At 43.4% G+C, this 27,096-nt stretch overlaps 3 protein-coding genes across 3 annotated transcripts in view; all 3 read left to right on the forward strand.

Annotated features, from left to right (window-relative positions):
• LOC308165161 (NACHT, LRR and PYD domains-containing protein 12-like) overlaps nt 1-27,096 on the forward strand; it is a 436,373-nt gene that overhangs the window by 63,850 nt on the left and 345,427 nt on the right. The gene's annotated exons all lie outside the window — the stretch shown is intronic.
• Nucleotides 821-7,120, forward strand: LOC308165054 (F-box only protein 47-like; the record flags this gene model as incomplete). Its single annotated transcript, XM_080539155.1, has 12 exons — nt 821-998; nt 1,202-1,354; nt 1,617-1,693; nt 1,859-1,936; nt 2,022-2,130; nt 2,287-2,460; nt 2,658-2,798; nt 3,734-3,876; nt 4,022-4,178; nt 4,357-4,459; nt 6,681-6,842; nt 7,027-7,120. The coding sequence occupies 12 exons, from the start codon at nt 821-823 to the stop codon at nt 7,118-7,120; spliced, it is 1,569 nt and encodes a 522-aa protein (XP_080395281.1).
• On the forward strand, nt 15,011-25,559 carry LOC308165056 (monoacylglycerol lipase ABHD2-like; the record flags this gene model as incomplete). The annotated part of the gene is made up of 10 exons (XM_080539157.1): nt 15,011-15,036; nt 15,919-16,134; nt 17,050-17,225; nt 18,321-18,488; nt 19,026-19,209; nt 20,162-20,254; nt 20,962-21,063; nt 21,748-21,817; nt 22,497-22,581; nt 25,375-25,559. The coding sequence occupies exons 2-10, from the start codon at nt 15,923-15,925 to the stop codon at nt 25,557-25,559; spliced, it is 1,275 nt and encodes a 424-aa protein (XP_080395283.1). The 5' UTR covers nt 15,011-15,036; nt 15,919-15,922.

Below are 27,096 nucleotides of genomic sequence, written 5' to 3' on the forward strand. Positions count from 1 at the left end.
CTACATTACCAGTCAAACGTTTGGACACACTTTCCCATTCAATTGAATATGGAACGAGAAGCCGTGGTATATCGTAGATAGAGCTGTGCCAATATCCACTATAATATACCACGGCTTCGAGTTCCAATTAAGGCTACAGCATTAATTTACATTAAACTATTGTCAGAAGTTGACGAAATGACTTCAGTTGTGAATGAGATTCAACAGCAAATAAAGAGTCGAATATTATTATTAGTAGTAATGTTTACTTTTGGCGCGAGATGATGCGGCGCGAGCTGATCGTATTTCGCGGTAGCGCTCCTTGGGTGCGTTCGTAAATTTGCTCTGAGAGCGCCGGAACGCACACTGAGTTCAACGTCATAAACGGACCAAGTAATTTGATTGGACAACAGGCATTCCATGAGTGCTGATCAGATTTCCAGAGCGTATTTACGAACGCACCCCTTGTCAGTGTCCTCGCGAGGGAGCAGGAACTGTGCAGCACACAAGCGCAATAGCGGCTCGCTGGCTGAGGTAAAACTGTTTGTGACTTTAGTTTAGATAATATTATAGTATATATATTATATTGTCTCATGTCAGTGGTGTCAATATTTACCAGAACACATAACAGCATGTGAAGGAGCATTTAAAGCTCAGTAAGGCAACAATTTCTAAGGTTTATTGACAAGTGCCATTCTCCTCAGCTGGGTAAGTTCATGCCGCTATCCTAGCCAGCAACTTTTCAGTTTGTGGCTAACCACCAAGTTTAACTAACTAGCTATTTCCTTTCGCTTCTAGATTATCTGTGGGACAATAAAGGCTTGACAGTATTCCAGTTATTATGACGAAAGTGACAAGGAAAGTCAAGTATCACCGCAGACGCCGGCCGTATCCCGTCAGGACCATGACCACCCGCAGCATGACCACCCGCAGCCAGGTTCGTCAGGTTCGGGCCAGCGACTGTTTCTTTGAGTGGCTGGCCCCCGAGGTCTTTGACATGATCCTGGACAGACTCTCTGGTGGGTTCTGTTTGCTTTGGACATTTTTCAGGATGGGTGAATTATGATTATTTAGATGAGACATATCTATGAGGCTTAACTATTCTGATTGAAGCCGTTACCAGGGGCAGGGTACTAAATGGTCTTACATATGTATAGCTCCAATGACGTGCATCTGAATTAATGAGATGTTTCTCCCTGCCTCATTGTTTGTTGTGGTAAAGTGTTGCAGATCAGTGTGTTGAGCATGGCGTCCAAGGCCATCAGTCGCCACATCATGGGCTATGTCTCCACTCAGACCTGGAGGAAGAGGACCATCGTACAGGGGTGTCATCACTCCACCGAGGTGTCCTCACTAGAACACTACACATCGCTGGGTGAGAGGCACCTCAACAGCTTTATTTGATTAATTTACCTTTATTTTACTTAGTTGGTTGGCCAAGAACACACATGTTTATTATAATAAACTAATATTCAGAGCCACATTATTTCTGCTGTAATTCTTTATCAGGTAGAATCATAGACCAAAGTATTATTTCTATCTCCTTTCATAGGGGGTCCGATGAGGAAAGCAAGTGGTCCTGGTTGGCAAATATAGTCACTATGTTACATTCTTGTGGTTTTTGCTCATCGTTTCAGGTGTATTGTTCAAGAGATGTACCCTCTTGCTGCCAACAAAGGATAGGCTAACGTTCATATATAGCAAGTTTTCACAGGTAAGACAGAGAGGTGAGGGAGGACAGATGAGGCAATGTTTAGCTGTTTGTGCTCTACAATCATTCTCACATTTCTAAACAAACCAAACAGTTGACAACATTGAATAGATTGTTATTTTCTAGTTAACCTTACTTAGACTAACACCGTTGTTACCTCCCACTCAGGTTCCTTGCTTCATGATGGAAGAGTGCATTAAATCAGTGCAATGCCAAGGCTTCTCCAGCTATGGAGCGTTTCTACAGGTGAGAGCCTAGTTACAAAGAACATCAGACAATTTAATATCAAAGGCTGAATCCTGTATTGAGATGGTTAATGTTTGACTGACAGACATTGATAGCCGGCTGGGAGGAGCTGGAGTGTCACAGAGTTTTCAACTTCCTGTGCGACTTCACAAATCTACCCCAGAAAATCATGTCAGTGGTCACAGGAAGGCCAGGTGAGTGTCTGTCCCTATAAGAGAGAGAGAGAGAGAGAGAGAGAGAGAGAGAGAGAGAGAGAGAGAGAGAGAGAGAGAGAGAGAGAAACAAACAAAAAGGCTAATTGAAAGAGTGTGAGAGACGTGAGTGATCCGTATGTCTTTTTTCTCCCTCAGGTTCATGTCAGCTGTTGGAGCAACAGATCCGTCTGTTCTGCAGACAGGTTCTGTTGGACCCCTGGAAGAACAGCAAGGACACTCTGTTCTGGCTGACCCGCATCCTGAAACCCTGGCCCATTGTCAGCCAAGCCCGGCTGCTGTTCATCCTCTACGGACCACTGCTACCAGACGGTGAGAGGGACAACATGGGCCTTCTCGGTTTCTACCTTAAAAAAACTGGTTGCACTTTTGTACAGTATATAAATCACTTGTTAGTAATTACATGGTGAAATTCTAATGTTAATAATAACAAATGAAATGCTTGTTTTTTGGTTGGCCAGAGTTGCAAGGCAAAGTGTATGTGTAGTGTAAGGGAATGTTCTTTCCAGGTTCGCTAGGCTGGCAGGAGCAACTGCGTGCTGGGGTGGCCCAGTCCGACCTGGCCAAGGCTCTCATCCTGCTACACAGCGACCTGGAAGCCAAAGATTGGACCAGCGACACCATAATGGCCATCCTGGAGGAGCTCATAGGTAACTGCAGTAGCCCAGAGGACTTGGCAACTTTGAATGATTATATTTTACACACCCAGGAATGGTAGACAAACCTTTTACACTCTTTTGTCTGTATACTGTATATACTGTATGTCTGGTCAGTCCACACGTACAGTATGTACCATTACCATAGGATTATAGATTTCACTAAGCAAATGGTGAGTGCACCATCATGTGTGATGATGACTGATGTATAGATGATTCACTTACCTTAAGCCTGGTACACATATAAGGATTTTCTGATTATCTGAGAGAGACCCCACACATGAAGATAAAAAATCATGGATTGAACAGTCTTGATCGTATTGTGTGTGGTGTGCTCCAATATACAACCACATGCATAAAGATCTGTCCTCCGACAGTCTGGAGTCTCGCGTGAACAGGGTAGTAGTACCCTGACTGACCTGTAGAGGCAGCCAAGTGCTACAGGGAAAATAAAGTGCAGAAGAACGAAAAGAAGAAGACGCGTCAGTCAGCTGGCTTCTTGATTGGCTACATTCCATTCCACGTCACAATCGGACTTGGGAGTTGTCAGTTTTGACCACAGACAAGAAGACTTTTGATCATAAATATTGAACACGTCTAATATTTACGATCGTCGGCCCCGACCATTTTCCGAGCAGATTGTCGGGAGAAATCTTAACACACCTCACACCACAGGATAATCTTGTAGGATAATCTTTAGAGCCATCCGATAATCGGGCGTTTGCTGTCCTTGGTCGGAAGGGGGGAAATTGGGCCAAAATCGGCCAGATTATCTTTATGTGTGTACCGGGCTGCGATAAATGTACTGCGCTTGTAAGTCGCTTTGGATAAAGGCGTCTGCTAAATGTCAAAAATGTTAATGTAAAGTGTGAATGCTGTGTGTATGAATGACAGTTGTTTTGTTTTGTGCTGGTTCTGTTGGCCTCCAGTCCTTCCCCAGGCATGGCCCATGGAGAATGTGGCTCGTCTGTTGTTCCTGTGTGGGAACAGCGTGTGCTACAGCGTGCTGGCCAGCAAGGCCCTCAATGGACGCCTGTTTGAGAGCTCACGACTCTTTGTGTACCTCACACTGGTCAGTCACTGCTGCTAAATAACTTTATTATCTGCTCTAGGGTTCCGGTATCTTTTAACCTAAGAGACACATTTCCCCCATTTTGTGCCCACTTAACGGAAGGTACTGCCTGAACCGGCCTGACATTTCTGGTTACCCCTCTCAGGTGTGTGAGAAGGACGGGTACTGCATGAACTGGTCCGTCAAGATGGTGCAGCAGGTGTGTGAGGTGTTCTCCTCCCCTGCTGACAAGTGGTCCTTCATCCGGGCCGTGGAAAACATGTTCTCAGACGTTGCCATGGAGATGTACGAGTTTATGGCTGGTGAGTTGTTATAGGCACTTAGACTATCGTATCAGATCAGGGTCCAGATTCCTTCAAGCTTTGTGGCACTAAAATAATCTTAAAGTTAAGGGCATATTATTTGGGAACACATTAATAGAAAAACAGTTAAAATAAGTAGACATATGCAGATTTCTAACTGTCAACGATCTTGTCACAGATAACGATCAAGAAGACTTGGAGATCTTCCAGAGCCTCTGCTGCCTCCTCAACGCCAGTGCTCACCTCCACACTGTGATTCTCTACATGTTCCTCACAAAAGAGTGAGATCGAGGAGAGGAATAGTGTATATTATATATTATTATTATTATTGTTATATATTAAATCAGTCAGCTTCTGTATTGGCAAATGTGTTAAAATGGCATTTACTCAAGTCAATTTGCATTGTTTCTATTGCATTGTTTCTATTGTATCACCAAAAGGACTGACCACTTACGTAGCCTCAGAGACTTGCTTTAAACTTCTAATAAATTGTATATTGGTCTGTCTATTAACAATTCAGAATAAACTCTTTATACTGCAAATGTGTTTTTATATTTCATACAGAAACAACAGTATAATATAACCATAATACAATACAAGTTGAACACCTCTATCCAGAAGAGTAGTTTACACAGACGTATACTGTAAATATATAGATATAGATATAGATATATAGATAGATATAGATAAATATATAAAAGACATAACAAAAAAAAACGATGATTCTCAAAGATTACAATCAAAGACAGAACATCCGGTTTGTTGTGAAAGAAAGTAATACTACAGAATGTTATGTTATTTCATTGAGGGAAAACCCATGGTCCCAAAATAATGCCCTTTATCACTCTATATAATAATATAATATATATTAATATGAATAAATATCACAGCATATTTCATGGCATAAAAAACAAGCAGTGACAAATACAATTGAGAAAATGTTTGAGAAGGTAGAACTGTTTTCAACAGAATACATACAGTATATACAGGCCATGCCCACATTTGAAAGCACACTTAAGTGATTTTACCAATGAATTCAATGCTGTGACCATGTTCACAATAACGCTTTTATACAACGGTTACCACATTTATCTATCAATATTTCACAAAAGAAAGACAAGACAAACTTTTAATTAAATGTGTTTTAATGGAACTATGTTTTATTGTAAGTGTGTTCATCCGCTGAACAGTTGTTTATCGGTTGCTAAGCAACGGTAAGAATGTAACTTAACCGTAATATATACAAACGCGGAGTAATATGAAAAGATGTGTCAACTTTCCATTTAGCCGTGCGTATATCATGGATATCGGCACGGCTGGAACGCAAACTGACCAATAAAGACAATGGATGGATATCTTTGCGTCTTTGAGTGTCTAGAAAAGCGCTATATAAGTTCAATGTATTCTTATCATTATTATTATTATATATCCGTTGTATAAATGATCTTCCACAGGGACCAAGAGACCCTTTTCCATGAGAGAGTCCTCAGGAAAGACCACATCGGACAGGAGATGCTGGTGACCTTCTACCGCTGCGCAGTGGAGAGCATCCTCACCTACTGCATCTGCATCTGGTTCTCCAGCTGCACAGCCGCAGAGAGGAATGCGCTACAGAGAGTCGTGAGATCGGCCCAGAAGATCACCGGCGCCCCCCTCCCCTCTCTGGAAGAGCTGTACAACACACGCTGCCTCAGGAAGGCCTCCAAGATCTCCAGAGACCCATCCCACCCTGGGTACGAACACTTTGCTCGGCTGCCCTCGAACAGGCGGTTCAGGACCATGTTCGCAAGGACAAACAGACTGAAGCTCAGCTTCTACCCCAGGGCCATTCAGGCCCTGAACACAGCAAAGACCTAGGTTCTAGGCCCTGGACAATCTAGACAAATTGATGGCAGCTACTAGATTGAAATCAAGTGTAATACTGAAACACAACTGTGTACATTTCAAACCTGCAAACTGCGACACTTTAAATGAATGTGCAATAACACTATGTGCAATATGACAACCCTAGGGTACATAAGGTTCAGAGAATAGGAAATGTTAGAATAGGTATAGCATAGCATAGAGTACAGCACAGTGTTTTATTTGTATAGTATAGTATAGTGGATAGTGTACATAGCCTTTATTTATGTAAACCAGCTCTTTTCCCTTCTTGTTTTTTTTTTTTTTTTTTTTTTTCTAGCACCAGGGGAGCCCCCCCTCCCCAATTTCGTTGAAGACCATCACCGGCTACAAACGGAAGAACAGTCAGGCAGCGGTCCCAGACTTGGCTAAGGCCAATGAGCTCAACCACTTTTTTAACAGGTTTGACTCAGCGGCCGGTGCCTACTCTGTCCCTGCTGCCCCTCCCACTACCTCTCCCGCTTCACCAGCCTCCCCCACATCCCACAGCTACAGGCTCGGCAGCACGGCTGGGCCCCCTTCCCCTCCCCTCCCCCCTCCCTCCCCCCCCCCCCTCCCCTCCCCTCCCCTTCCCCTCCTCTCCCCCCCTCTCCCACCAAGCCCCCCCCCCTTGTCCCTCACAGTGGAGGAGGTAAGGGCGGAGCTGAAGAGGCTGCACCCTGGAAAGGCGGCGGGTCCTGATGGGGTGTGCTCGCGGCTGCTGAAGGTCTGTGCAGACCAACTGGCTGAGCCCCTCCAGAAGCTCTTCAACCTGAGTTTACAGTCAGGGACGGTGCCGGTTCTGTGGAAAACATCATGTCTCGTGCCAGTACCCAAAACTGGGCGCCCGGCCGAGCTCAACGACTACAGACCGGTTGCCCTCACTTCACATAGTATGAAGACACTGGAGCGGCTGTTTCTGAGACATCTGAGACCACAGACTGAACATGCACGTGATCCCCTGCAGTTCGGGTATCAGGAAAAAGTTGGTGTGGATGACGCTGTCCTCTACCTCCTCCATCGTGCTTACTCCTACCTGGATGAGCCGGGAAGTCAGGTGAGGATAATGTTCTTTGACTTTTCAAGTGCCTTTAACACCATCCAGCCTCTTCTACTCCGAGAGAAGCTCTCAGGTATGGGGGTTGATCCCTCCACTACATCCTGGATCATGGACTACCTCACTGGACGGCCACAGTCAGTCAGGCTGGGGAACTGTGTCTCGGACACAGTAGTGAGCAACACCGGGGCTCCGCAGGGAACTGTGCTGGCTCCCTTCCTGTTCACCCTGTACACATCAGACTTCAAACACAACTCTGAGTCCTGCCACGTACAGAAGTACTCTGACGATACAGCCATAGTGGCGTGCGTGAGGGATGGACGGGAGGGGGAGTACAGGGATCTGATAGGAGCCTTCAGCGTCTGGAGCGAGAGGAATGGTCTGCTCCTCAACCAAACTAAGACCAAGGAGCTAGTTATAGACTTCCGTAGGTCTAAGCCACCTCGGTTGCCCATTAACATCCGGGGCGAGGATATCGAGGTGGTGAAGACCTACAAGTACCTGGGGGTGCATCTGGACGACAAACTGGACTGGTCCACCAACACAGAGGCACTTTATAAGAAGGGCCAGAGCAGGCTGTACTTCTTAAGAAGACTTAGGTCTTTTGAAGTGTGTGGAGAGATGCTGGCCATGTTTTACCAGTCTGTCATGGCCAGCATTCTCTTCTACGCTGCAGTCTGCTGGGGGGGAAACATCACCAAGAGGGATACCGGACGGCTGGACAAGCTCGTAAAAAAGGCGGGTTCAGTGGTGGGAAGGAGCCTGGACTCTCTGGGGACGGTGGTGGAGAGAAGGACTAGGAGTAAGCTGCTGTCCATCAGGGACAACCCCAACCACCCCCTCCATCATGTCCTCGCTGGGCAAACCAGCAGCCGCCGCAGAGGGCGGTTCATTACGATCCGCTCCCGGACGGAGCGATATAAAAAATCATTTATCCCGGCTGCACTAAGACTGTTCAATGGAAACTAAAGTAGCAGTCGGGGTCAAGGCTCCTGAATCTGTATTTATTATTTATTTTAATCACCATCATCACTTTTTTAGTATTTTAATATAAATAACTATAGCCATCCTTTTAATCCACTTTTATATCAGATCTCACTGTTTTTTATATACTGTACATGGCTGGCCCAGTGTTGTTGTCTGTCCTTTATGTTGTGTTGTGTTGTTATGTGTGGTTTTTAGTGGAGTGGCGTGGCAAAATGAATTTCCCCACAGGGATAAATAAAGTATTTATCTATCTATCTCTATTTATCTATCTATCTATCTCTGGTACCTGTACTATATCAATGACAATAAAGACCATTCATTCATTCATTCATTTTGTAACCTTTTCTTTTCTAAGGCGTGGATGAAGATCACACCAAGACACAGCCATAATATAACAGTTGTTACTGTACTGCATGCATACTAGAGCCTTAATATAACAGTTGTTACTGTACTGCATGCATACTAGAGCCTTAATAGAAACGATAGGAAAAAGTCATGGTCGGCTTAGTCGGCTTGGATAAGCCAATCAACTTCAAAGAAAGAGTGGTGTGGGGTCATTGCGTTCCTCTGATGTCTGTATGTATAAATGAGCATTTCCTAAACCTCCCACCCAAATAGCTCGGTTCATAAGTCTAATCCAGTTTGGTTTAATAAAGCGGAGCTACATTTGAACTTGTTTCATCTAAATCGAAGCGAAGGCGAAAAAGCGAAGGTTTTTGTTCCCAGATAAGGAATTCACAGAAGACTGACGAAAGCAGAACCTTTAAGAGAACATTCAGTATGGATTCACAGCAGAAACAGAGTTGTTCATTCATCATAATATCCCACTGCTGCCTATCTTTGATCTATTTCGATCTATCTATTTACACATAGGCTATTCATGCGTTTATCACACAGATCAATTATCCATTACAGTTTGTGAATGAGTAGCCCTCAGTGTAATGGAATGCATTTGACTGTTTATTTTAAAAAAGAGGATTTTAAAATGTTAAATGTTTAATTGTGTCAGATCAATCAGCTGATTGTTGGCACATGTTGCTTACTGTTACATTTTATATTTACATTTTTGGCATTTAGCAGATGCCTTATTCCAACGCGACTTACAATCAATACATTTGTCTCAACTGTACAGAAGGGGAGTGTGACCTATGTTCCCACAGCCCGATGGTCCCACATTTCTAAGTAATCTAACTAACACTAACACTAACACTGACCCTAACCTTAACACTGACCCTAACCCTAACACTGACCCTAACCCTAACCCTAACCCTAACACTGACCCTAACCCTAACCCTAACCCTAACACTGACCCTAACCCTATCCCTAGTCCTAACCCTAACACTGACCCTAACCCTAACCCTAACACTGACCCTAACCCTAACCCTAACACTGACCCTAACACTGACCCTAACCCTATCCCTAGTCCTAACCCTAACACTGACCCTAACCCTAACCCTAACACTGACCCTAACCCTATCCCTAACACTGACCCTAACACTGACCCTAACCCTAACCCTAGTCCTAACCCTAACACTGACCCTAACCCTAACACTGACCCTAACCCTAACCCTAGTCCTAACCCTAACACTGACCCTAACCCTGACACTGACCCTGACCCTAACCCTAACCCTAGTCCTAACCCTATCCCTAGCCCACCTATGAAATATCAGAAATGTGGGACCATTGGGTTGTGGGACCATAGGGATGACCCCGTACAGAAGGATCATGAATGGTTCTTGTGGAGGTAGGTATCCTAACGTCCTAATGTCTTGAGGAAAATAGTCAAGGAAATACCGCCCCCAAGTGGTCAAAATGTATAGAGCGGAAACTGTCCGACTCACTGAGACACTGAACTAGTTGTGAATTATTGAACACGACGAGAATTCAGGCGAGGCTAGGCGTTCTCTTTATGGTGTAGTAATGTACACCTGGTGTTCTCTTTATGGTGTAGTAATGTACACCTGGTGTTCTCCTTATGGTGTAGTAATGTACACCTGGTGTTCTCTTTATGGTGTAGTAATGTACACCTGGTGTTCTCTTTATGGTGTAGTAATGTACACCTGGTGTTCTCTTTATGGTGTAGTAATGTACACCTGGTGTTCTCCTTATGGTGTAGTAATGTACACCTGGTGTTCTCTTTATGGTGTAGTAATGTACACCTGGTGTTCTCTTTATGGTGTAGTAATGTACACCTGGTGTTCTCCTTATGGTGTAGTAATGTACACCTGGTGTTCTCTTTATGGTGTAGTAATGTACACCTGGTGTTCTCCTTATGGTGTAGTAATGTACACCTGGTGTTCTCTTTATGGTGTAGTAATGTACACCTGGTGTTCTCTTTATGGTGTAGTAATGTCCACCTGGTGTTCTCTTTATGGTGTAGTAATGTACACCTGGTGTTCTCCTTATGGTGTAGTAATGTACACCTGGTGTTCTCCTTATGGTGTAGTAATGTACACCTGGTGTTCTCTTTATGGTGTAGTAATGTACACCTGGTGTTCTCTTTATGGTGTAGTAATGTACACCTGGTGTTCTCCTTATGGTGTAGTAATGTACACCTGTTGTTCTCGACAGTTACGTCTAGGCTGGAGATCACTTTGAACTGAACATTTTCATTCCCTATGGATTGCAATCTCCCTTAAAACAGCTGAATACCCTGTGTAATGTTCTATAACCCTGCAATATGTTTACTTGTGTTAGGTTTTAATATACTGTATATAAGTTACGTTTACATGTTTATAAAAGTACACAGTTACATGCTAACTACCCCCTGTCTATATACCCCCCTGTGAATAGGCCATATGGTGTATATAAGCATATACGTTTACATACATTCTCAGATTCCTACCGATCACTTATCCCCTATTTATATCCCCCCTATTTATGTCTATTTATGTCTCATTCTTGTTATTATTATTATCTTAGTCAACTGTGTTGATTGTTAGCACCTAGGGCTTGCATTGTAAATTGTGTTGTACTTGTTACAATGACAATAAAGATCATTCATTCATGTGTAGTGCCCTGCATAGGGAATAGCTGCCTGATTGGAATGTAGAGATTCTGAGGGATGTCAACAGCCATAACATGTTTTTCACCACCATATTTTCAAGCCCTGCCGTCAGACAGAATTGCCCCTCATTGTCCATCTTCTTGAGACTGCAGAGATACACTGACCGGCCTGTTCTCGGGAGATTCAATAGTCAAACAAGATCATTGTCTCTGTGCAGTCTCAAGTTGGACAATGAAGTGGCAATTCTGACTGGATGGCTTGAAAACATGGTGGTTGACAACACGTTGGCTATTGACATTCTCAATAATTGACCTGAATGTGTTTGAATAAGTTTGAATAATCAACACATAACAAAACCATCGACTGAAGGGTTGCTATGTGCAATCAATAGATCTCTCAGACGCCATAATGATTTATATCCTACCTCGGCCGACACATTGGAGCACATATAGGGCTTTTCCTGATTCAGGGACATACAGTGTATAGGATTATAGAATTTCGACATAATGCTTTGGACCTCATATTGGGATCTGATGTAATGATCGGACTTTTCTTTCGAAAAATGTGAATACATTACAGTTGTTGAAAATCAATGACTCATCGCTAGTCAACTAACTACAGCTTGTTTTGTGGGCCTGCTAACAATGTAAAGTAGTTAACTAGGTAGCAGTGGGGATTACTCACCCAATCCATTGCGTTGTTGTATTACTTTGGCTTGACTAGCGAGTTTGTGTTGTGATTCTCAACAACGTTGAAACGTAGTTCTGTGTTTCACAAGAAAAGTCTGAACATTTTGATTGGTTGCCGACATGCGGACCAAATGATCAGACTGTGTCACATATAGGATTTCTGCATGTCAGCCAAAAATACAGGAAAATCTTTTCTTTTCGTTATCTGTGGGGAATACTTACAAAACTAGATTTAAAGCTACACCTTTACAGTGTCCTATGGAGTGATAGGTCCTTACTGCTTAGTTATAATGAGCTAAAACAGTTCTAAGCAGTAAGGCACAAGAGGCTGTGTTTTATGGTGAATAATGTCACAACTGAGGGGCGTTATTAGGCCTAACAGGAAGCAGAAGGTCATCAGCTTTACATTTACATATTTGGCATTTAGCAGACGCCTTATTCCAAAGCGACTTACAATCAATACGTTTGACTAAGCAAGCGAATCATCAATCCACCAGTTGTAGCAGGAAGAGTAATCTAGCTCAGGCCCGGGGCCATTGGCAGTCGGCATAAGAAAGTTTATCTGCACTTTCTTAATCTGGATAAAAAATAAAAAATGACCTTGCCCTACTTTTTCACCAGACCCTGTCACATTACCTTAAGGGAGTGTATCAGTTTGATCGACTGAGAAGTGAGAATGTCCTAAAATAGACACCGTAGGGAGGTTCTGACATTAACACTTCCGGTTTCGATTTAGCGACTTCAAAATAAAAGTGTGAGGTAAGCAACAAAGTCATTTTCATCATTATAATGTACATATTTGTGCAATTAAATGTAATTATACATATGGCACATACAAGGGACTCTACACAAAGAATATTCCAAGGCTAAGCTTGATATTTACCACCAATCTACCTCTCTGGACTGCAAGAAGAAATAGACTATTGACAGCAGTAAAAATCCACTGCTGATGGTTGGAACTCAATTGATTCATATTTTAGATTTTTTGGTGGTAAATATCTCGTTTATCCTCATAATTAGCCTATATTATGTACAGTCCATTATGTGGCCTATGCAATCCAAATAGGGCACTTTGAACTGTTGGGCCACAGTAAAAAAAAAAAAAAAACGTTTTATGTCACCCCTCATGATTGAAACTCACTTGATTCATATTATAGACGCGTTGCTGAGTAGATTTGGTAAAACCAAGTAAATTAGAATAATTGCAAACCCTTAAAAACACAAATAATACATTGAGAGGATTCATTTCCAGAGATAAATTGTTGTAAATGTCTTTATTAGGATAAACCCTTTGAGATGCATCATCTCGTTTTCGAGAGGGTCCTAACATAATATCACAATCATAACAGCAGAAATAATAATAGTGCAATTATGACAAAATACAGACAGACAAGAGACAAACAACAACAACAACAACATACATTACTAATTGAAAACATTGAAAACATTACAACCATAACATGGCCATGAAGTGAATAAAATAAGGGGAGGTGGACATTTTAACATTACAATCCGTAGCTGTCGGGTCTAACTTCCATGTGAATCACTGTTGATTTTTTTTTTTTTTTTTTTTATGTTTAATGTGTTGAATAAATAAATAAATTGTTTTAAATTGTTGTTTACCTATTGTATTTGTGCTGTGAAATTATGTGTGTTTTTAAATTGAAATAGTTGTTTTAAATGGTTGCTTACCTATTGTAAAGCACTTTGATGTAAGGTGCTATACAAATAAAGTTATTATTATTATATTATTATAATTATTATAATACTTATTTCACATTTTTTTCCTGAAATCACTGAGTACGATGTTAGCTTCCACTGGTGACATTCACACACTAATGACAGAAAAAAAGAAAGAAAGGGAGAACTAATATAGAATATGAATTCAACAGGAGAAAATAAGTTTTGACCACCTTATTGCCTTGTCACTGTGATAATAATAAACACTTTCACCCACTCCCTCCACCGTGTGTACAATTACTGAACCCCAGTCTGAGACCAAAGAAAGTATCATTTGTGGATCCTTTATCCTATTTCTAAATGCTTAAACAAGGTAAACGTGGGCACGTTTATTTTGAAGACATCCTATGTTGGTGGGTGGGCGGAGCCTCACTACTGTCGTCCACGTGGGTGGTCGCGTCTCTCAGCTGCAGATAGTCAACAGTACAGGGGTCTGAGCACCGTGCACAGATAGTCAATAGTAGAGGGGGACTGAGCACCGTGCACAGATATCTACACAGCTTTCGGACAGGGGGTCTGAGCACCGTGCACAGATATCTGCACAGCTTTCGGACAGGCATGGAGGGATCCAGGTTCGGACGTATGCACGGAGAGACCGACTCAAACATTTTCCAGGCAAAAATGGTAGTTGTGCATGGTTGTGCATGGTTATGTTATATAAATGGTAGTTGTGCATGGTTATGTTATATAAATGGTAGTTGTGCATGGTTATGTTATATAAATGGTAGTTGTGCATGCATGGTTGATAACCAACTGACTTACTGTTTCTTTCTCTTTTTTTGTGTCCAGAATGTAACTGCGTGCTGCTAAAACGAGTAGGTCGACAGAGGGCAGTCTACTTTCTTTGGTCTCAGTGCGATCAACATCTCGCATCCTCACTGCCAGTTAACTACTCTACACTTTGGGTGGCATTTCGTGATGTTAGAATTAAAAGGTTCTATCTCCATTTTTGTAAAAATTGAGTTTTTTTACATAATCTGATCCATTAGGTGCTTATTAATGCCTGTGTGGTGTTATTTTTAAAATGTTGAAATTTTTGAGTTAGTAATTCATAAAATACAAAGGTTCCATCTCACAAAACATAATGGAATGTAAAAACTTTGACGCTCAATATCTCTGAACTGCCCTAAACGGAGATGGAACCTTATAATTGTAAGCTCACGAATTGTTGATATCCGCACAGAATATCATTGGTTATGTTCTGTAGATGGGCAAAATGATGCGTTGTATTTGTGCAGTCTTGTAGGTGGGGCGCACTGCTCTGCACATCAACACGAGTGACGTGTGATTGTCATTAACGTGAATGACAACATCATGATAGTGTGCTAATTCAATAAATGAATGTTTAGTAGTGACAGACATTAGACTAAGGTAATGATTCACTTAGTGTCGTCTCTCTTTTCCAGCAGTGTGACCAGACTGGGAGTCAGTAATTGTACACACGGTGGAGGGGCTGGGTGAAAGTGTTTATTATTATCACAGTGACAAGGCAATAAGGTGGGCAAAACGTATTTTCTCCTGTTGAATTCATATTCTATATTAGTTCTCCTTTTCTTTTTTCTTTTTTATGTCATTAGTGTGTGAATGTCACCAGTGAAGCTACTCAGAAGAAAAACATCGTACTCAGTTGATTTCAGAAAAAAATTATCTGTTTATTATTATTATTTGAAATAAGTATTCAACACATTAAAAAATATATATTATTATTATTTGTTTACTTTAAACGGTATGTTGTTAGTTCCATAGTGTTGCATTGTAATGGACCTGTGTGTTTGTGATGTAAAACTGAAAACCCATATATAAATCATAAAAAAAACATTGCAGTAATTCACATGGAAGTTAGACCAGACATTGGTATTCACTTAATACAACTACACAGCTATGGATTGTAATGTTAAAATGTATTTAGCTGTGTGTAGTTTTATTGAGTTAATACTAATGCCTGGTCTAAATTGAATGTGAATAGCTGCAATGGAAATATGTTGAATTAAAAAACAAATCATGATGTGTTGAATACTTATTTCCCCCCACTGTATGGCTGTAATTCTTTCTCTTTCATCTATGTCTCCTGTCTGTTCTCCATTGTCCTGGACAGACAGGCTTTTGGCTAACCCCAACAGCCTGTCTTTTTGTGTCTTGTTATTATTCGTTGTACACTTGTTATTTGTTTCTTGTTTTTATTTTCACTTGTTTACCTATTTCTTTTAACCTGCTATTACTTTTGCTCTTTAATTATGTTTTTATAGCCCATGTAAAGCACTTTGTGACCGCTGGTCTGTGATAGGCTATATAAATAAACTTTACTTACATTGCACCCATGTGCCATGTGTTGTTGTGTTACGCTATGTCAACTGCTTCTAAACGTAGGTCCTCCAACAGCACCATGAGCGCCCTGGGGGAGGGGGATGTCCATACCATCGCCCCCGAGATGCCCGCCATGTTTGATGGCATGAAGCTGGCTGCCGTGGCAACAGTGCTCTACGTCCTGGTGCGCTGCCTGAACCTGAAGAGTGCCACGGCCCCCCCTGACATCACCTACCAGGACACGCCCCTGAACCGCTACCTGCTCAAGTTCTGCCCCATACTGACCAAAGAGTGAGTGCTGCCGCTAACGCTACCCACCGCTAATGCTACCCACCGCTAATGCTACCCACCGCTAACGCTACCCCCCACCCAGACAGTGTACGCTGTCCCTTCATACCACAGACACATACTAATAAGCAGATACACTCACACTGGCAGTCAAAAAGGCACGGTTGTTCTAGTTTTAATTACAATTGTATTGTAATTTCTTTTTTTAAGTACCGGAGTGGGGCAGTCCCATTTATATTTTTCTTAGAGACAGTGGAGATTTTGACAGGAAGGATGGATGAGAGAGAGAGAGAAGGGATGACATGCAGGATATGTCCGCAGCCGGAGTCGAACCGTGGTCGACGCTTAACCCGTTACGCCACCTAATCGCCCCGAAAGTATTGTAATTTCTGAATGGTGAAACAAACATGTACAGAAATACCCTTGAATAAAAGCTCATATTAACTGTTTGATTTCAAGTCCAAACGTTTGGAGTAGAGAACCAAAAGAGGAAGAAGAGAAATGCTTCACTCTCCCGTTACTTATGGAGGGCACTACCCTTTAGTAGGTCATTGTCTTGCCTTTAGCAGCAATTACGCCTGCCATTCATACCTGGGCTCATAATTGATTAGGAAACTTTTTTATGTTTTAATTAAAAGCCTTTTGTGGCACTACTTTGACCTAGTAGATGAGGGAGGATGTGAAATGCAAGAACCTGTTTCTACTCAGCTGTCAGAGAGCATGAGAAGATAGAACCAGTCAAAAACCTTTAAAAAAAAGCTAGCCTTCCGGTTAACTTCGCTAGCTGGCTATTTTTCTATATTTTACCCCCCTCCCCCAACCAGTACACAAGTACACTATAAGAAAATGGATGATTAGGAAGACATTCCTGCTGTCTCAGTGGCGTGTGTGCGTGTGTGTGTGTGTGTTTTCACGCAGGTACATTCCTCCGTTGCTGTGGGGGAAGAGTGGGCACCTCCAGACGGCCCTGTATGGGAAGATGGGGCGCGTCAGTTCACCGACCCCCACCGGCGTCCGCAAGTACCTCCCCATGCAGGACGGGGCCACGGCCACCTTCGACCTGTTCGAGGCCCTGGGGGGCCACAGGACCGGAGGTGAGGTCTGGGACCAGCTGCATAAAGATAGACCCCGTGTTAGACTTAGATCTCACTTTAAGTCAGTCTTGCTATAGACTCTAACATTTTCCTGTTGCACGCTCACTGGGAGCTATTTTGGGGTTCAGTGTCTTGCCCAAGGACACTTCGACACGTGGGCAGCCGGGGCTCGAACCGCCGATCTGCCAACCTTGCGATCATTAGACGGCGGCTCTACGTCCTGAGACACAGCCGCCCCTCTCCAGCTGTGGAGAACACCCTCCCAGATGGGGCTGAGGACGCCTGAACACACAAATATGTTTCTTAGTCAAAGAAAAAAAATCAGCTAAGCCTGCTTGCGTGGCGCTAATATTATTAGCATAAGATATTTACCGCCAGCAACGGACGTGTTGCTCATTTGCAGCGGCACTCGTACGTAGAGGTCTGGACACACGTTTCTTCCTAGACTCCGCCATGACTCCGTTTTTGCAATGCACAATGTGCAAAACACAACGCCATCGATAAGAGGAATCGATAACCTCGGAGCCATACGATTCCGATGCATCGAACAATTTGTTACCGGTTCTCAACTGGAACTGATCTGCTTTAGGCAACTTTCGTCATTGTGTTGCCAAACAGGTACTCACTTTGTGTCAGTGTCTAAACCTGCCATATGTATCCTCAATTATGTCCAAGAAGGGAGAGATTGGTGACCGTAGTGAAATAGATACAGTATATGCACTTGATTAATAACCAAAGTGACAAGATATTGTTTACTGTATGTATTGCTTGATGGTTTCTCCTCATTACAAGAGCTGTGTAACTGTGTGATGTAAAATGTAAAAAGACAAGGACCTTGTTACAAATACATGAACGTGTATGTATGTGCTTTTGTTTATATCACAATTACTCAACCTCATTTGGTGAGCTTCGCCCCAGGGGTCTTGAATGGGGGTACGCCATTAGCAAGACCCCCCACCCCCCCCTGAGAGAAAAACAGCATTCATTTCAACCCCCCGATGACCTGAACACACATCTATTATCACCCTGTCCGCGGCACGAGTCCCCTGTTGCACGTGTGTTTGTACACAAGTGTGTTTTGTTTGTGTTTTGCAGACGACATCACCATGGTGATCTGCCCGGGGATTGGTAACCATAGCGAGAAGCACTATATCCGTACCTTCGTGGACCACTCCCAGAGGCAGGGCTACAGGTGTGCTGTGCTCAACCACCTAGGGGCCTTGCCCAACATCGAGCTCACCTCCCCACGCATGTTCACCTACGGTGAGCCAGATGCAAAATGAACATGCTGTTGCCTGTTTAAGCCTCCTACACACTGTGCGATTTTGGGCCGTTCCAGACAAAAGATCACCAGTCGTGGCAATATCTGTGGTCGTGGTCCCACGTCGTACTGTGTGTATGGTTCAAAGATGACTGATGTTACGGTCTTGCGCCCAAAGTTAGCATGCAACACATATTTTATTTATATATGATATTGATATAAAAATATCTCCTATTTTGAGATGAGCTTGTATCTTATTTTGATAGTCGTCCCAAAAATGGTAATGACTTTCTGTTTGTGTGACCCCCCCCCACCCTGTACACACACACACACACACACACACACACGCACACACACACGAACACACACACACACACACACACGCCCGCCCACACACACACGAACACACACACACACCCACCCTTCCCCCCACACGCACACACGCACACACACACACGAACACCCCCCCCCCCCCCCCCCCCCCACACACACACACACACACACACACACACACACACACACACACACGCCTCCCCCAGGCTGCACGTGGGAGTTTGCCGCCATGGTGGGCTACATCAAGCGGGCGTTTCCCCAGACGCTGCTGGTGGTGGTGGGGTTCAGCCTGGGGGGGAACATCGTGTGTAAGTTCCTGGGGGAGAACCAGACCAACCAGGACAGGGTGCTGTGCTGCGTCAGCGTGTGCCAGGGATACAGCGCTCTCAGGTGGGGAACACTTCCAGGCGAGGTCCTCATAGCATCACCGTAAAATATCCGTGATTAACACTAGAACAGCTGTGCCTTTTTACCCTACTATTAGAGCCTAATAGTTAGAGACTATTAGTCTTTACAATGGAAAGCTGCTATTTACACACAACGACCACTAGTTGGCCGCTTGTAAATTCCTACACAGAGAAACGGCTAAATATCTTTATACTAGCTTATCCTGATGTGATTTAGAAAATGTAAGGATACTGGGCGGTAGGACACACATATCTAGGAAAGGTCCTGAAATTTGATCGAGTGCAAAGATTTAACATTTTTCTTTACTCATGGCTGTTCTAGTGTGAAGTGTGTGTGGGATGTATTTTGTACTTGATACAGTTTTTATTTTATTTTATTTGTATCGCAAAACATCACAGTATAATCTAATCTAGAATCTTGAATGACATTCTACATCTTTGTTACTGATAAATCGTCTATTAATTAATTACTTACTGCAGGTGCTGTATAAAAATGTTTTGCTAGATATATACCATCCAAACGCATTTACGTACAAACCTCCGGTAGTACAGTCTCTTCAGACTGTGTGTGTGTGTGTGTGAGTGTGAGTGTGAGTGTGAGTGTGAGTGTGAGTGTGAGTGTGAGTGTGTGTGTGTGAGTGTGAGTGTGTATTATACATGATATTATACATGATTTATTGACCAAGACAGACCTGGGAGTAAATCTATTTATACAACTAGGACGTCTTTAGGATGTCTTATGGACTACAGTAGTCCATAAGACGTCCTAAAGACGTCATCTGGACGTCCTAGAAAGACGTCATCTGAACCCACATTCCGGCTTCCCTGAGGACGTCTTTTGGACTCTTTTTTTACGTCTGGGTGTTGTGTGTTCTCATTATTGACGTCTGTGTGTTGTGTGTTGTGTGTTGTGTGTTGGGTGTGGTTCTCTCCAGGGCCCAGGAGACTTTCCTGCAGTGGGACCAGTGTCGGAGGTTGTACAACTTCCTGATGGCCGAAAACATGAAGAAGATCATCCTGTCTCACAGGTACAGACCACACCCCTTAAACAACAACAACAACAGCCCTAACACAAGCCGTGATGTCACTGTCTTCATACACATAGAGCAGGATTCCTTTTTGTTCATGACCATTCCACTAACACACCAAGATAACGTGTTTACCCAAATCCCAACAGAATTTAAATATAAATATCGTTCGCCTCATAGCATAACTGCCTAAGTCATGCTTCACTTGTGGTCAGCCGAGCCATCTTTGTATGTAGTGCCAAAAATGCCTCTGTCAAAGAGATGACTTGGGCAGATAGTGATTTTGGAATGTAACAAGCATTCTGATAGGCAGATGTCATCATAGGACATAATGCCCAGTGAATCAGCAGTGTTAGGAGAGGAGAGTTAGGCAGATATCTCAATTTGGCCAAAATATGACTTAGGCAATTCTGCTATGAGGCTAACGATTTTCACTTGATGAAATTTCAGGACCCTCCTTTCATGACTTTTCCTAGATATGTGCGTTCTACCACCCAGTATCCTTACATTTTCTAAATCACATCAGGATAAGCTAGCATAAAGCTATTTTGCAGTTTTTCTGTGTAGGGATCAGGCTAATTTACAAGCAGCCAACTAGTGGTCGTTGTGTGTAAATAGCAGCTTGAGCATTGTAAAGAGGGCGGCTCTTTTAGTAGGTAAAAAAGGCACGGCTGTTCTAGTGTTAAAGTTCTTTTTCTGGCGGGCAGGGGGAGTTTGTTTGGGATGAGCTCCACCAAGATGGCGGAGGCGGACCTGAGCAGGCTGTACACCGCCACGTCTCTCATGCAGATCGATGACAACATCATGAGGTAGGTCGTGTTGTTGGGCCTCGTCATCCTGTGGCGGCCATTTTGAGGTGGTGGACGATCATCACACTCAAATCATCCCTGGAAGGTTAATGGACCTATCGCTAAGCCACGCCCCAAAATAGAAATTGTCCAATCATATCACAGCAAAAGTCACTACAGGCAGAAAACTCGGACAAACAACAACTCGCTAATATCTGATGGTGAAAAGCTTCTCGATTAAATATTCTTGTCATCTTTAAAAAAACATGTCTATTACTTGCTGTGGTAAATCAGAAATCAGAAATTTGCCAACTCCCACCATTGTAAGTCATTGAATGTCATTCAGTCACGGTGGGTCAGTCAGTCACTGTCAGTGAAGCGTTGTTTGTTTGTCCGAGTTTTACAAAGGGGGCGTGGCTTAGCGACAGGTCCATTATTGTGGCCTCATGCTGTTAGCTTCTTATATCTATTTATTTCTTATAATTCATTGTCTATTATCTTGTCAAATGTTTATCTATCCAATCTCTCTCTATATATATATTTTTTTTTATTTTATTTTATTATCTTTACTATCCTCCTCTTGCTGTATTGTTTTAAGGCTGTATGTAAAGCACTTTGAATTGCCTTTGAATTAACTGTTGTATGAAATGTGCTGTACAAATACACTTGCCTTGCCTAGCTTCTACTTCCTGGTTTGCTTCACAGAAAGTTCCATGGCCACGGCTCCTTGAAAGAATACTATGAGAAAGAGAGCTGTGTGCATTATATTCACAACGTGAGTCGACCCTGTGCAGAGATACTGTGATAACATTTCAATGACGACTATGTGGTGGTGGTGGTGGTGATGATGATGATGCTGCTGCTGGTGGTGATGGTGGTGGTGGTGATGGTGGTGGAGGGGGTGATAATGATGGTGATGATGATGGTGGTGGAGGGGGTGATAATGATGGTGATGATGATGGTGGTGATGATGATGATGATGGTGGTGGAGGAGGGGGTGATAATGATGGTGATGATGGTGGTGGTGATGATGGTGGTGATGATGATGATGATGGTGGTGGAGGAGGGGGTGATAATGATGGTGATGATGATGGTGGTGATGATGGTGGTGGTGATGATGGTGGTGATGATGATGATGATGGTGGTGGAGGAGGGGGTGATAATGATGGTGATGATGATGGTGGTGATGATGGTGGTGGTGATGATGGTGGTGATGATGATGATGGTGGTGGAGGAGGGGGTGATAATGATGGTGATGATGATGGTGGTGATGATGGTGGTGGTGATGATGGTGGTGATGATGATGATGATGGTGGTGGAGGAGGGGGTGATAATGATGGTGATGATGATGGTGGTGATGATGGTGGTGGTGATGATGGTGGTGATGATGATGATGATGGTGATGATGATGATGGTGGTGATGATAATGATGAAGATGACTGACCCTGTTTCAGGTCAACGTGCCTCTCCTGCTGGTCAACTCCTCAGACGACCCCCTGGTGCATCCGTCTCTGCTGGCCATCCCCCGGACCCTAGCAGGTACGTTCTAGAACTGACTGTGATTCTTAACACTAGAACAGCCGTGCGTATTGTACAGATAAGAGCCGCCTCGGGGGTCCGATGACCAAAGTCTTTACAACGGGAAGCTGCTATTTACACACGACGACCACTAGTTGGCCGTCTTGTAAATTAGCCTGCCTACTACACAGGAAAACTGCAAAATAGCTTCGTACTAGCTTATCCTTTAGAAAATGTAAGGATACTGGGTGGTAGAACGCACATATCTAGGAAAAGTCATGAAAGGAGGGTCCTGAAATTTGATCGAGTGCAAAGACATAAAAAATATATATACTCTGTTCTGGTGTTAATTAGTGGACTTGCTTCAAAAAGTCTATCTATTGTTCTTGCTTAATTATAATTTTTTAATTATTATTATTAGTAGGCTTGCTTCAGTAAGTACATCTCTTGAAATTCCTCATACTTATATTTGCTCTGAACAGGGATGAATCTCCTATCTTTTGATCTTTTAGGCTTGAGCACCGGAATTCAACTTTAATATGTGTAGACCGACTACACTTACAGACATTTCATTCAGATGTTTTAATACTATTTAGACTGTTTAAACGTTCAGCCTTTTTCAGTTGCATAAATGAACAGTGTTTCCAATGAGTAGCATACTCTTGCTATGGTCACAACCAGAATGCAATGTAAGAATGTAACTTCGATAACGGTAATATTATACAAACGTGGAGTAATATGAAAAGATGTGTCAACATTCCATTTAGCCGTGCCGACATCCATGATATTATATGCATGGCTAAATGGAATGTTGACATTTTTCCTGGAACGCAAACTGACCAATGGACCGGATCAATTTCTAGATGATTAACAGCAATCTTTTAAATGATTGGAGATCCTAGGTGTTCATTGTGTCATTTTTATATAGTTAGTAGTCAGACATGTAATTATTCAACAAACACTGTTTCATTGCACCATTACGACGCTGGTTTTCTCTGTGTACCACATGTACAAAAGAGGAGATTTGGTGAGGCTGCGTTCTCATTTTCATGCACCCAGATTGTGGAATGCACTGCCAGTTTGCATTAGGGATGCAACCTCAGCAAATATGTTCCAAGTCAAGACTAAAAACCATCTTTCTTTTTTTCATCTTAATTTTTTAATATTGCCTTTAAATGACTAAATACGGTAATTAAATGATGATTATATAATGATTGGAGCACTTTGAGCTGCAATGTTTGCAGGAAAAGTGCTATACAAATAAAAGTTATTATTATTATTATTATTATTATTATTATTACAAGTGAGCCAGAATTCTCCCTTTCTCTCTTAGATCCTCTCTTGTCTCCTCAGAGTAGAGAAAGTGAAAGTCTCAGCCTTCTCTCCTCAGCGTCTCCCTGTCCAGATAGTCTTGTTGTTGAATTTTTCAGAGCCACGCGATCCCCTGTGCTGTGGGATTATTTATAGGTGTGTATGTGACCACGGGTGTGACCTGTGTGTGTGTCGGTGTGTGTGTGTGTGTGTGTCGGTGTGTGTGTGTGCGTGCGTGCGTGCCTTTGGCCTGTTCCTCAGGCGGTCTTGCTGACCTGGCCTCTGTATTGTAAATCAACAGCTCTGGGGCTCCCTCTCACACACAGACACACACACACACACTCACACAGAGACACACACACACACACACAGAGACACAGACACAGACACAGACACAGACACAGACACAAATCAACAGCTATGGGGCTCCCTCTCTCTCTCTCTCACACACAAACTCACACACTCTCACACACAGAGACACACACACACACACACACACACACACACAGTGAGAGTGTGTAATAGATATGGTTGTGTGTTGTAAGACACTAGGCAGGTAGATGTTTTACAGTGTTACTCCAGGTCGTTGACTGGCTCTAAACCCTGTTAGCGGTGTGTGTTAGCGGTGTGTGTGTTAGCGGTGTGTGTGTTAGCGGTGTGTGTGTTAGCGGTGTGTGTTAGCGGTGTGTGTGTTAGCGGTGTGTGTTAGCGGTGTGTTCATTCCACTTTATTACACATAACTTTATTTACATATGGACTTTAATGTTTCGATTCGAAATTTGTCTGGATTGTTTGAGTTAATACCAAAGAAGTCTGGTGCAAATTTCACTTGAATAGGCTCATTGGAAATACATTTACTGGACAAAATGTTGACGTGTTCAATACTTATTTCCCCCACTGTATACGTATTGGATTTCGATAGCAACCTCTCTGGTTGCAGTGTGTTAGTACTGTATGTCAGAAGAGAGAGTGAAAGAAAGTGGGTGTCGGTTCGGTTGGTGTGTGTGTCTAAGAGTGTTGGGTGACGAAGAGGGAAAGGAGACTAGAGGTGTCGTGTCATTGAGGAAACCCAAGTTGGCCTCTAACCACAGAGGGAAAGTCTGTTAACTACCATGACGTTACCATTGTCCAACCAGGTACCTCCACCATTAACCTTCACACAATGTACCTAACCTAATGTTACACTAACCCTCCCCTACCCACCCAAATATCCTTGGTCAAAAATAATAAACAGACCAACAGTTTAACATAGTTAAAGTCACAAGTGCCATCTAAAATGGTAACAAAACAAAACAGTACCCTTCACAGTATCAACAAACCCATTGGTCTCAGGAACCTCTAAGCCTACTACTTCTTCTGCTTCTACAGTTGAGACAAACTAGCCTGTTTACATGTTCACAGCTCAAGGCTGCCCTCTTTTTTTGCACTATGTTGCCTGCAAGGGAGAAAAGTCTCTCTCTCTCCCCCTGACCCTCCCACTCCTCTCTCTCCCCCTCCCTCCAGTGAAGAAACAGAACGTGATCTTCGCCCTGACGCTCCACGGGGGTCACCTGGGGTTCTTCGAGGGGGCGGTGCTGTTCCCCCAGCCCCTCACCTGGATGGACAAGGTGATCGTGGCGTACGCCAACGCTGTCTGCCAGTGGGAGAGGAACAGACCCCCATGCCAGAGGAGGCCCCGCCCGCCCTAGAGGCCCCGCCCACCCTAGAGGCCCCGCCCACCCTAGAGCCACCGCCCGCAGGCCAACCCAGTAAACAAAGAGTCCAAAAGGCGTTCTCAGGGAAGCCGGAATGTGGGTTCAGATGACGTCTTTCTAGGACGTCTAGATGACGTCATCTGGACGTCCTAGAAAGACGTCATCTGAACCCACATTCCGGCTTCCCAGAGGACGTCTTTTGGACTCTTTGTTTACTGGGAACGCTTCATACGTGCACACCTGTACCTGTACGCCTGGACACATGGGTCCCGGGGATGAGGGGACGACTACTACCCACGGGCAAAGCTTAACACACACACACACACACACACATACATGTACAAAAACACACACATACAAAAGGGTGTGTAGAGACACAGACATGTGCAGGATGTCGATGAGACAAGGGAAGACTGACTGACTTCTCAGCTTCTTACTCTAACGGAGAAAGAATGACTAACGTCCTACGGCACGGTCAACCTTTGACCTTTTCTATTGTACAGCACTGATGATGACTACTATCACTAGAGTTGAGAGACCTGTGCAGAGGTCCAGCAGTGAAGGACTTAACTCAGGGCTGGTTCGTACGCCAACAGCGGTTTGGGTCCACAACGACGTAGTCTGTCAGTTTTCTGGCGTCATGTTTGTTACGGAGAGTACGGTGTCATCTCCTTAAGAGTCCTTGGGTTTGAGAAAGGCGCTATATAAATCTACGCTATTATTATTATTATTATTATTATTATTGTTATCTCCTGTGTGCTTCCCAGTAAACAAAGAGTCCAAGAGACGTCCTCAGGGAAGCCGGAATGTGGGTTCAGATGACGTCTTTCTAGGACGTCCAGATGACGTCTTTCTAGATGATTCTGTAGTCCATAAGACGTCCTAAAGACGTCATCTGAACCCACATTCCGGCTTCCCTGAGGACGTCTTTTGGACTCTTTATTTACTGGGTTTGATCCACTGTACTCTCGTTCTATCTCGCCGTCTTCCTCTCTGACGGTCGTCCATCGCTGTGTCCCATTTCTCCTTACATCCTTTTTCCTGAAGTGGGTACTTGTGCAACAGCGCCCTCTACTGCCTTGGAATAGTCTCTAGAGTCTGGAGGCTTCTCTCAAATTGTAATTTCCAGCTGTCTGCCCTACCTGCCAAACACTCTCTTGGTTTGTTGTTGTTTGTTTGTCTGAGTGGGTTGAGTTAGAGACGCATTCTGTCTCCCATGGGGAACTGTAAAAGGTGTCTTGATAGAGGGGGTCTAGCCCAGTAAACAAAGAGTCCAAAAGACGTCCTCAGGGAAGCCGGAATGTGGGTTCAGATGACGTCTTTCTAGGACAAAATCGTCTTAAGACGTCATAGAAAGACGACTTCTGGACGTCCTAGAAAGACGTCATCTGAACCAACATTGCGACTTCCCTGAGGACGTCTTTTGGAGTCTTTGTTTACTGGGAGACTACCCGTCATTGAGCTGACCTGGGTGTTGTTACTCAGCAGCTTCTTATGTATCTATTGAAGCCATGTTTACATTGTGTTGTTC

This window comes from Nansenia antarctica (assembly GCF_963989245.1).
Source record: "Nansenia antarctica genome assembly, chromosome: 9".
Classification (NCBI taxonomy): Eukaryota; Metazoa; Chordata; class Actinopteri; order Argentiniformes; family Microstomatidae; genus Nansenia; species Nansenia antarctica.